Below are 11452 nucleotides of genomic sequence, written 5' to 3'. Positions count from 1 at the left end.
GGGGCGGAGCGGGCTGACCTCGCCCCACCTGAGCGGCCCCGGAGCCCGCCTGCCACTCACTCCGTTCAAGTCCCAAAATACAGGGCCAGATACTGCGTCCTGGAGCCTTTCCGTCTCCGGGGTCCTACAGTCGGGGTTGTGTTCGCGTCATACAGCGAGCGACAGGAGTCCCCGGACGCCTCAGAAAGACGCGCCGAGGCGCTGCGCCGTCTTACGTCACGGGCGTGGGCGGGGCGTCGGGCGGCTCGTAGCCAATCAGGACTTAGATCGGCGGCTTGAAGACGGCGGTCTGCTGAGTGTCGGCTCCCGCTCAGGTGCCGTCCCGGGCTGATGACGTCACAGGCTTTCGCGCGAATATTCGAAAGGGAGTGTAGTGTGATGGGTGGGTGAAGTGAGCTGCCCCCGGGTCTCGGGGAGTCAGGGGGGCGGTGTCGCTGACTTGAGGTGGAGGGACGAAAGAATCGGCTCCGCCAGGGCAGAGAGTGAGGGCGCTGTGTGGATCCAGGATTGGCGGTCGCCGTCACAGCTTGCTCCGACTCCCGGTAGGAGTTGAGCCTCTTCACAGGTTTTCCCGGCCCCGCTTTGCAGTTCCCGCAGACGCGTGAGGACCGGAAAGGATTTTGTTGTTTGCTTTTGGGAACTGACAATGGGTCAGGTCTCCACTGTCATTTGGTTACACAAGGTCATGATAATTAGAATCTTGGCAAATGAAATGTGGATTTCTTTTGTTTATCTGGACTGGATGGTTTCTTAACGAAATACTGGGTTAGCGATTCCAAAACTTTTAAATCTGTAAGCCAATTTAAGGATTCGAAAGATTCTTCTTGTTCCAAAAGAAAAAGACCGAAAGCATGGCTCGTATTTTAGTGAGGAGGCCGAATTTTATACGTAAATGTACAAACAGTACAACACGCGTGTGTGCCCTTATGCAGTTATCACAGATCAGCTAGGGTCTCCTGACCCCTTTAAAAACGTCTTTGCACATTAAACTTTCACCCATTCGAGGTGGGTCAACGCTTGAATTGTTTGACAGGCGTGGATAGATGAAGACTTTCAGAAAATGTTTTATCCTTGCACCTCGTTTAAATATATGATGCTGTTGGCTAAAACTGTTTTTCCTGTTTAATGTTAATAAAGGAGTGTTGACTCTCCTTTGAATATAGAAGTTAGGGCTCTCTTAAATATTTTAAAATTCAGTCAGCCTTTCTTTTTTTTTTTTTTTTTAGTTTAATCCTTGTAATCTAATTTACTGCTTATGAGAGTTTGGACCTTCTTGATTTCTTTTGAGTAATAGCTCTAATTTTTTGAAAACAATGAGGAATTTATTTTGCAGTTCCCAAATAGCCTATAAGTAATCCTGAATTAGTAAATACTGTTTTCCTAATCTATAAATGTGATGAAAATATCTGCTCTTCAGGATTATGAGACTGACAGATATTATATGTAAAGTATCTAGTCCAGTTCCATCTTGATATTGTAGGTACTCAAAAGTAGTCATATAATTTAATATGAGCATGAGGACCTTGACTACTTAGTTTTAAATTTTGAATCTGCCATTTATTTACTTATAATCTTGGGCAAATTACTTACCTATTATGTACCTCAGTTTCCTTTTTCGTAAAATGAATATAAGAAATAGTATCTGCACCATAAAAGGTGAGCATTTAAAGCATTTGAACAATGTTTAGCATATAATCACACTGGATAAATGATAGCTGTTATTAAAGAGATCTAATATTAATAACTACCACATGCAAGCACTGTGTCTACACCATGTAGTCTCATCTACATATACAGAATGTCCAACCCATTCAGTGGCTGGATCAAGTTGCTCTAAAAGCAGCAGTGAATGATATCTCTCTGGACTTCCCTGTTATCTTCTTGGCATTCATTAGGCATCCAGCAATTCCAGTGGGCTGGAGGGGAGGGATGTGGGATATGGGAGTTATATCTAAGAAAGGCAGTACCCCTGTAAGTCTGGGTCCTGTCCTGTGAACTATGTCCCAGAGCAAGTATTCATATCATTTGCCTACCCCTGACCCCGTTCTTTCTCTAATTGGCGGCCAGAGCAATCTCTAAAACCAAAGTCAAATTATGTCATCTTATTCTTAAAATCCTGGCATGGCTTCTGTGCTCTTTACAGAAAATCCGAACAATTTGGCATGCCTGTAATTACTCCTTTTGTAGTCTCTGCTCTCACCACTCACCATTTTACCCTTGACTCCTTAATTGTACTACTTAGAGATCCTTGGTCTTGCGTCTTCCACAGGCCTTTGTATGGATTGATTCCTAATTGTAAATACCTTCCCTGGCATCCTCCCTTGGTTCATGGTCATTTCCGCTTACAGCTTAGACGTTACATCCTTCGCGAAGCCTTGTTTGATGCCCTAGGCCGAGCTGGCGTCCCTCCTGTGCTTATTTCTGTCTTTTTATTGTAATTACCGTTCATCACTTCTCGATTCTGAAAATTCCTTGAGATTAGGAATACTGTTTTGTTCATTTTAGTCTCTCACATAGTAAATACTAAATAAATATATGTAATTTATAAATAAAATATAGGTGGCCTAGTTTCTATGTATAAATGAGGTATTGAATCCAGAATTGCAAATTACGCTTTGTTATTGAATCCCCTACGTCTTTCAGGGCGAAATGCTCAAGTACGTGTCACTATCACCTGCAAGGCTTGTTAAAACAGACTACTGGGCACAGACTTTCTGACCTAACAGGTCAGCGGTGGACCCCAAGCATTTGAATTTTTAACTGGTTTCCAGCTGGTGCCGATGCCGTTGGTCCGGGGGTCACACCTTTGGAACCGTGGCGTTTCTGTTCTTTAATCACCATCAGCGAGTCTAGATTTCCGAGTTTGCCCAAATGACAATTTTATCCAATGGCATAGAATAACTACAGTATTCGTTGCAACCATGTTGAAAAGATTTTTGTTTTCTCGCAGAGTATTATAACATCTGGCACTAGATACTGTAGTATATTGACTTCAGCATGTAAAAGGGAAAACTTTTAAACGCAAGGGGGCCATCTTGTGGTGACCATATCAACTCAGAAAACTACAAATTGAAGCTGGCTCTATAAGGAACCAAACCTTCTAGGGGGAATCATTTTCTGATGCTTGTTATGGCACCTGGAAGAATGTTTGCAGACTACTGCAAACATGTATAATATATATATTATATATATAGAAACATTTAAAATATTTATACATTTTACTTAGTTTTCTCTTTACATGGCAGTTGCATAGTCCTGGGACTCAGATCCTCCCTCTGGTCAAGAGCGTGTGGGGGTAAAGTGTATCTGATACTTCATCTTTTCATCAGGGTGGAATATGCTTTGTCGTTTTTCATTTTAGGTGATATAAATAGTTGACTAACCACTGATTATTTTCTAGAGCTGACTGATTTATAACTTCAGAAGAAACAATGGAAAGCCAAGAATTTATTGTAAGTCTTACCATTGTTTCCTTTTTTCTTCCTTCCTTTTACACTTAACAAATGTTTCTAGAGTTGCCAGATTTAGCAGAAAACAACAACAACAACAACAACAACAGTAAAATACAACCCAAAGCCTCAGAGCGGAGCAGGGCACTTGGTTAAATTTGAATTTCAGATAAACAGTGAAGAATTTTTTAGTATACATGTGTGTGTCTCAGATACCGCCCTGTATTTTACGTGGAAGCCCCGTCTCTTGCCTGCCCTTCACATTTGCTGTACAAAGAAAGGCCTTTGGAACAAATTCTTAGGAAGCTCAGGACCAGGCAGTAATTTCTTTCTCTTGAAGCACTGGCATGCTTCTTTGTACATCGGTGGTTGTTAAACTGTTTGGTCTCTTAAAATTATTGAGGACCCCAAAGAGTTTTTGATTGTGGGGCTTATGTCTATTGATGTCTTTCATATTAGAAATTATAACAAATTTTTGAAATACTTATTAATTCATTAAGAAACAATAAACCCATTACATTTAACAGATTACTTTTTAATGAAAATAGCTGTTTTCGAAAACTGTAACAGAAACATATTGAAAAGAGCAGCACTGCTCTACATGTTTTGCAGATCCCTTTAACATTTGACTTCATTCTCAGATCTGCTTCTGCGTTAGTCTGAAATTGAACCTTGCAGCGTTGCACATACATAACTCTGCCGTAATTTTTTTTTAGTGAAAAGCCAAATAACGTCGTGAAAACGCTTTGACCTCACAGACCCCTGAAAAAGCCCTGGGACCAGCAGGAGTCTCTGGGCTGCGCTCTGAGAACTGCGCGTCGTGAGCCCTGTGACCGGACACTTCTCCCTTCCCACTGATGACTGAGAAGCTCTCAGTGGCTTTTGTTGCACAGTTAACTCTTCACTTCTTAGGTTTTGCTTCTCCTTTCTCCCTCCCTTGCCTTTCACTACCTAGTTTCTTTTTTTAAATTGATTTTTTTGATTATCGTTATGATATCTGCTTTTATTTTGATAGATGTCTTAAATATATTTTGTTTGTAGAAGGGCCTAAAAATATACAACATTTAATAAATATAAATAGAAACCATTTCTTTACTTTGTATTTTTGGAATTAAGGTACTGTATACTCATCAAAAGATGAAGAAGTCAAAAGTGTGGCAAGATGGAATTCTGAAGGTCACTCGCTGCAGAAACAAAGTAAGTGCACAGCAGCTGATGGCTGAATCGAGAGCTGGGCTCCTGCCTTTTCATGCAATGATACGAGAACTCTGTAGATGCTAAAATGTTAGGTGTCTTCATAAGCTGGCTGGACCTGAGAACAGAAGTTGCCAAATGATTCCCACAGCACAGTGATTAGTTTGTACATTTCAAAACTTCAGTAAATACTATTTATTTTTTGTTTTGAATTAGATTTTGTTGAAACTTCTTAGGAATGTTGGAGAGTGATTTAGTAGGGTGCTTTCATGCTGCTAGGCGTGGGATCCTCGGTAGCTTCTCTTCCTACCGCCTCGGCTCCATCTGCCAGAGCTGGTGTTGTCCCTGATCGGGTCTCGTGACCCGTACACTCTGGAGCCCCCCATTCTTTATTTAACTTCTGGGACACCGGCCTCCTGCTGTTGCTCACTGACCATTTCTCAGTGTCCTCCGTCGGCCTGTTCCCTTCCCAAGCTTTAAAGCTGTCCTCGGGACTCAGTCCCACGTACTGGTATAAAGAGGCGTGTAAAGCTGTATCAGTATCTCTCGCTCTCTCCCTCTGCCTTTGTTCTATCCGGGCTTCCGCTGATTGGACGAAGCCCCTTCACATTGGGGAGGGCGATCTGCTTCCCTCGTTTGTGTGTTTTATGGACACAAAACCGACATGTACCATCACATTAGTTTTAGGTGGACGACATGATTCGATATCTGTATCCAGTGCAAAATGAGCACTATAATAAGTGTAGTTAACATCTGTGAACACACATAATTACAGACTTTTTTCCTTCTTTTCCTTATAATGAGGACTTTTAAGATTTCCTCTCTTAGCAACTTTTAGATGTGCAATGCAGCGTTGTGACTGGTGCCACCGTGCTGTGCGTCACACCCCAGGACTGACTTATTTTATAGCTGGAAGTTGGCGCCTTTTGACCCCCCGCACCCACGCGCTCAGCCCCAGCCCCTACCCCCTCCGCTTTTGATTTAAATACTCATCAAGTGCTTACCATGTGCCAGGCATGGTGCTGTGCATGTGTCTGCGTGAGTCTCCTGTCCTCCCCTTCCCTAGGGGAGGAGACAGGCACAGAGAGGTGCGGTGGCCTGCCCATGCGTCCCACAGCTAGAAAGTGGAGGGTTCCTCCATGAACCTGGGGTTTTGGCTCCAGAGCCCACGTCCTAACTGTTCGACTGCCTCTCTCAATATCACTGGTTTAAAAGAACATCTTTATTACAGATGAGCTGACAACACAAAGGACACGTTGGTGAGAGACTGTGCGTCGTTAGTGAGACCATGGCCTTGGCAGTGAGGCCACCGTCCCCAGCCTGGCAGCTAACGCTCTCCGTGTCTCGTATTTATTCCATGTGGCTGTTGTAAAGTTACCTCTAGAGCAGCTTTCACTGTGAAAGGCTGCTTATCATTATCACTTTAAATTAACATTTAATTTATCAAAACAAAATTAAAAACTAGTTTTACCTTAAGTGTTCAAGTTCAACTTATAAATCCTGTGAAATTTATAAACCTAGTTTAGTTTAACTTTCAATGGGGTCGTAGCTTAATATTTAGTCAACTTAAGTTGAACAAGGTAGATACTTTTAATAATCAGGCTATTAAAAAACAAAATCTTAAATATTTTAAATTAAATTTATAAATTTGATATATTTTATTTTCTTTCTTTAGCATTAAGTTGCCCTAACAAAACCCTCCCAAGGATGTAAATCTACCTCTTAATTCTAATAAATTGTAAACATCGTTCATCTTAAAGCCTTTTAAGATTCTAATATGATTTATAAACTGAGTAAAATTTACTTATCCCTTTTTTCAATTAACAAGTAACATATCCAAAATGAATTTCTCAATTATACATTTTAATTTAGAATCATAAAACTAATCCGTTAGATACATTTAAATGTAAATTATCTAAAAATGTTACAAATACCTCTTAAAATGTAATTTAAAAAGCACAAATACTTTAAAATTCATCGATTGCCCAATTGTCGAAAGCTTGCCATTTGAAAAAAGTGGCGCCCTGATTAAACGGCCCTTGACAGCCTGCAGGACGCGTTGGAGCAGCTTGGTTTTCCCTCGAGATTTCACTGTCGTCCCTCAGCGTCTGCCTTCACCACGTGCAGGTCCTTTTCCTCTCCTGCCAGCCAGGCGGGCCATGGGACAGGCGGGTGCGGCCTTCGTGGTCAGCGGTTCCTGGACTTGAAAGGGGCAGCAGGTCACTTAAGCTGACCCAGCCTCGTCGCATCTCCCAAGGTCTAACAGCCGATAGAAATCGGGAGGCGGTGCTCGCGGGCCGTGCGGGCGCCACATGGCGGTCGCTGCTCCTTGTCCTGCTCGGCCGCTTCTCTCGAAGGCAGTGACCCTTCTCCTGCCTTGCTGCCTTCAGTTTCGACTTAGCGGGTTTCTCAGCCCCGGCCACGTCGGGTCCGTCAGACGCGGTTGTGGAGGGAGCCGAGCGAGGCGACTTCAGTGGTGGTCGCGGGGTCTGTATTCATGGACTCTGGCAGCCGTCACCACAGTCTAACTTTAGGACATTTTTGTCACCCCACACCCGTCAGTCGTCACTATTCGGTTCGCAGGCCCGGCCTGAGCCACCGCCTGTCCGCTCCTGTCTCGGTGGGTTGTCCGCTCCGGGCCTGGGCATGGCTTCCTTCCCTCGGTCCCCGTGTTTTCAGCGTCCATCCGTGCGGATCCACATATCAGGACTCCAGTTTTTTGCTGAGTAACATTCTACTGTATGGGTTTGTTACATTTTGTTTATCCGTCATCGATCCATGTGCATTTGGGTTGTGCCCACTGTTGAGTGTTGTGAGTAGTGCTGGCGTGGACGTTTGTGTGTGTTTTTGTGAGGACGTACGCTTTCATTTCTCTATGCTAAAGAGCGGACTGCTGGATCATGGGGCCACCCTCCGCTTAGTCCTTTAACGAACTGCCGGACTTTCCAAAGAGCGACAGCGCCCCTGAAGGTGCTGGCGGGGAAGCCGCTGTGAAATGGCCGAGGCACAGGCAGGAAGCTGGCGACGATCGCCACGTAGCTTCCCCCCACCCGGCGCATGCCAGCTTCACCGTGCCTCGCCGACAGCTGGTGCCGACCACTTTGAGCACTAAGCCTCGCCCAGACCTTCCGCGGCACACTGCGACAGCCGCCTCTTCACTGGCTTGTCTCCTGCTTTGCCCTCTTCAACACATTCCTGTCTGTCTGCTCCCCAGTTCCATTCACGATCCTCCCAGTAGGGACTAAGCTTTTGAATTTCTTCTCTGGGTGCTTTTGCTGTCTTGCACGGAGCGAGTAGATGCTGGTAAACATCTAAGATAGATGCCCTTTCTAACAGGTTAACAAGGCGGGTAATCCTTTCCTGGTGTGGTTTCCCTCTATAACAACTTTTCACTTGCTATCGAAGGTGTTTAAGAAAAGCAGAATTATATTGTCTCCTTTTAACATTTTTTTTCTTAACTATAGGCAATTTTATACGATGACAAAGGAGGATGTTTGGAGAGTTTCTTTCTTAAGTGCCTCGAGGTATTTTAATGTGTCTATCTTGTTTTAAGTTATTGTTTAAAAATCTCTGTAAATACTTCCTTTACGAATATTGTTTAATAGTATAGTCACAGTACTAATACTAATAATTGTAGCTAGTATTTATTGAGCATTTATGATTAGCCACATTGTGCTGAAAGCTTTCAGATGTTTCATTAAATCTCCGCACAGCCCTCTGAACTGTGGATCAGGGGCACGGCACAGAGGGTTCTTGGTAACTGGCCCACGCTCAGCGTCACAGCTCCCTCTGGGCTTTGTACCCGGGAGTGACTCTATAGTCTGACTCTTGTACACAGTTTTAGTAGGCAGAGAACTGGAGTTGGATCTATTGTAAAATTATTCCTATTTAAAATAATTTCTCATACATTTATTCTGTGTTTTTCCCCTATTGGAAGAAGGAATAGGGGAGCTAACGGCATATTTTAGTGTGAAAAGTAAGATTAGAGCTGTTCGTTCTGGATTCTTTGTCCACTGCCACGTCCTTCCTGGCTCACCTGGCCTCTGTGTCTGACCTCTACTGTAAAACATAGACCATAGACTTCACTGGGTTGGTCTGAAAATGAGGAATAACTTTCGTAAAGTGCCCAGCGGCTCAGCACCGATTCTAAAGTGTTCAGATGCATAGTCTTATTATCATTGTGCAAGTTTTGCTCATGGTATTCAATCTATTTGTAGATTTTATATGATATTAACAGTGGTTATGGTATTTTTATATTTATCAAGAGGATCTAGGAGAAACACTATTTTATTAGATATTTAATTGGTGGTAACTGCTATTATTTCATTTAAAATCATTTCATAAATAGAGATTAAGAACACTATCTGAGAATACACAGATTCTATGTATTATCAAATAGGTTGATTATTTTTATGTTGCAGTCAGATCGTGGCAAGCGCTATATTTTGTTGATTAAGATGATTTAAAATGCTTTTTTTAGAATATGATTGTTTAAGCAAACTAATAATTTGTAATAACTGATAATTATGCTTGTATTTAATTCACATTAGTTTATAAAGATACATAATTAATATTTAATAGCTCTAATGTTTTAAAATTACATTTTGTGTTGTGGATTTTAAACCATCTCCTTGAGAGGAGATTGTATTCGTATCGGCAGTATGTGACAGGAGGCCTCATGTAGGGTGCCACCACGCACTGTTGAATTAACAGATTAGTGAAATTTTTGTTGTATTACCATCCTTTTTTGTGCTCGTTGGTAGTTAACTAGTGCATGAAAAATAATTTAGTTATCGATTTATCCAGTAACTTTTTCAAGTAGCCGTTGTGTCTTTCTAGTGCTAGTGAGTCTTCTGGAGCACGTAGATGATCAGATCTGTGTGATTTTGACATTTATTCTTTAAATTAGGTGAAACCTGGAGATGACATAGAAAGTGACCGGTACTTAATCACAGTCGAGGAGGTGAGAGCTGCTGAAGGCGTTGGTTTTGAGCAGGACGTGATTAAGGAAGCACCCGTGCTCGGCTCACGGAGGACCGTGCCCACGGGCCGGTACCTGGGGTATCAGCCCGCCGGCTTAAGGAGGAAGTTCCCTGTGAGTTCCCCTGCGTAAGATGATGAGCCAACACGTATTTCTCACATCATTCCAAGAAGTAGTGAATTGTGGAGCTATTGTGCTCCGTTATTACTGTGGTACTTCATAGTATAAGCTTAGGTCCAAAGGAAGTGACCTCTAATTAGAAAAATCTTAATAAAAATGAGTTTGCATTTTAACTTCACAAACTTTATATCTTAAATTATTTACCTTGCAAAACACACACATTCCTTTCATTTCTTTCTTGTTCTTTTTTTTCAGCCAGTTCATTTCACACACTCTTTATAGGCAACAGAACAGCTAATAATTGTTTTATTATTTTTAGGGTTTTAAAGGACCGCGTCAGGTGCCAAAGAAAGTGGTTATTATGGAACACGGTGACTCAGCTGCAGCGTTCGAGGCTGAGGAGCCGGGGGGCCCCGTCCTTCTTTCTCCGTTCCCCAGTGCCCCATGTTTGTTCGCCGCTGTGGGCAGCAACAGTGTGAATGAGGTGCCAGCAGATGCCGAGAACCGTGTCGTTCACAGGGATCGAGATGGACGTGGCCCACCCTTTTCATCAGCTGCCTCCACTCCTTCCTGCAAGATTAACGCGGAAATGCCGTGTGAAGAAAGTGATTTCTGCTCACCCTTTGGTTCTGTGAATAAGCACTCAGATTCCTTACTGACCAGCGAACCCATGAAAAGGTGTAGCTTGACTTCTCACAGTTCAGGGACACCCCAGACTCACAGTTCAGGAGCACCCCAGAGCATCAGGAGCAGAGCACAGATAGTAGCTCTTCTGAAGTCCAGGCCAACTCGTACGTCCCAAGAAGTAAATCATGAGACCGTGGAACATTTCCCTCCGGTGCAGCCCCTAGGAGGGTTAGAAGTCCCCACCCACCCAGACGGCTTAATCGCACAGGAAGAGGGTGACGATGTGGGGACAGAACGTCTGCACTGTCAGCGTCAATCAGGAAATACCGTGAAGAGTAAAAGCTGGTGGGCCACATGTTTGTCCTCACAGCGTCCCTCTGCTCATTCTTCTACCGTAGTTGGTAATGATTTAGAAAGGAGACTCCAGGCCCAAGGAGATGATACAGATTTGAATTTGAAAGACCTTTTGGTACACAGAAGGACACAATTCTTGGAATCACGTGCTGAGAATGGGAGACAGTATAATGAAGACAAGCTAGCAGGTGATGACAATCCGTCCTGGGACCGGGAGGGAAGATTAGAAGTTCCTTCACTCCGTGAAAGCAGCAGCTCACCTGCTACCTGCAGCAGCACCGGAAATGGCCACTTGTTGTCAGAATCTGACGTTCAAGAACATGGTCAAGTACCTGTTAATCAGAATGACCCGACGTGCGTAAAAGGACCCATTCTCCTCAGGGCAGGTGCTCTGGAGGTACACGAGTGTGGAACACCAGGAAAGGGGTGTGAGCAGGCGGTGTCTTGTCCGCCAGGACCTGAAAGTCTACAGACTGCGTCCTCACTGAGTACCAGTCATGGCACCTCGGACACTGTCACTGACATGTTTTCCGAAAGTGGCACTGATAACGAAAGTCTTAGGACCATTCCTGAGCCCATGGATTGTGGGACACAACCAGCTCTGGAGGTAACTTTTAACTTGAACAGCTTCGAAACCAGCGACACTGAGGAGGAGTCATGGGAAAGCAGCAGAGGACCCCAGGATTCTGAGGGTTGGGCGCAGGGCACTTTGCCACGTGGCTGCGGT

At 43.6% G+C, this 11452-nt stretch overlaps 2 protein-coding genes across 2 annotated transcripts in view; one reads left to right on the top strand and one right to left on the bottom strand.

Moving 5' to 3' along the window:
• Positions 1-199, bottom strand: part of LARP7 (La ribonucleoprotein domain family member 7) — an 18276-nt gene extending 18077 nt beyond the window's left edge. The window contains 1 exon segment of the mRNA XM_025050901.1: positions 61-199. The gene's annotated coding sequence lies outside the window, so the exon portion shown is untranslated.
• The window catches only part of LOC112484607 (protein ZGRF1-like), a 14915-nt gene continuing 3641 nt past the window's right edge, over positions 179-11452 (top strand). The window contains exons 1-6 of the mRNA XM_025050917.1: positions 179-314; positions 3401-3452; positions 4566-4646; positions 8108-8167; positions 9553-9738; positions 10064-11450. Coding sequence (XP_024906685.1) covers positions 3432-3452; positions 4566-4646; positions 8108-8167; positions 9553-9738; positions 10064-11450 — 1735 coding nt within the window. The 5' untranslated portion in view covers positions 179-314; positions 3401-3431. The remainder of the gene's footprint in view (positions 315-3400; positions 3453-4565; positions 4647-8107; positions 8168-9552; positions 9739-10063; positions 11451-11452) is intronic.

Source organism: Pteropus alecto, unplaced genomic scaffold (assembly GCF_000325575.1).
Source record: "Pteropus alecto unplaced genomic scaffold, ASM32557v1 scaffold17, whole genome shotgun sequence".
NCBI lineage: Eukaryota > Metazoa > Chordata > Mammalia > Chiroptera > Pteropodidae > Pteropus > Pteropus alecto.
This window is presented reverse-complemented; position numbering and strand designations above follow the sequence as displayed.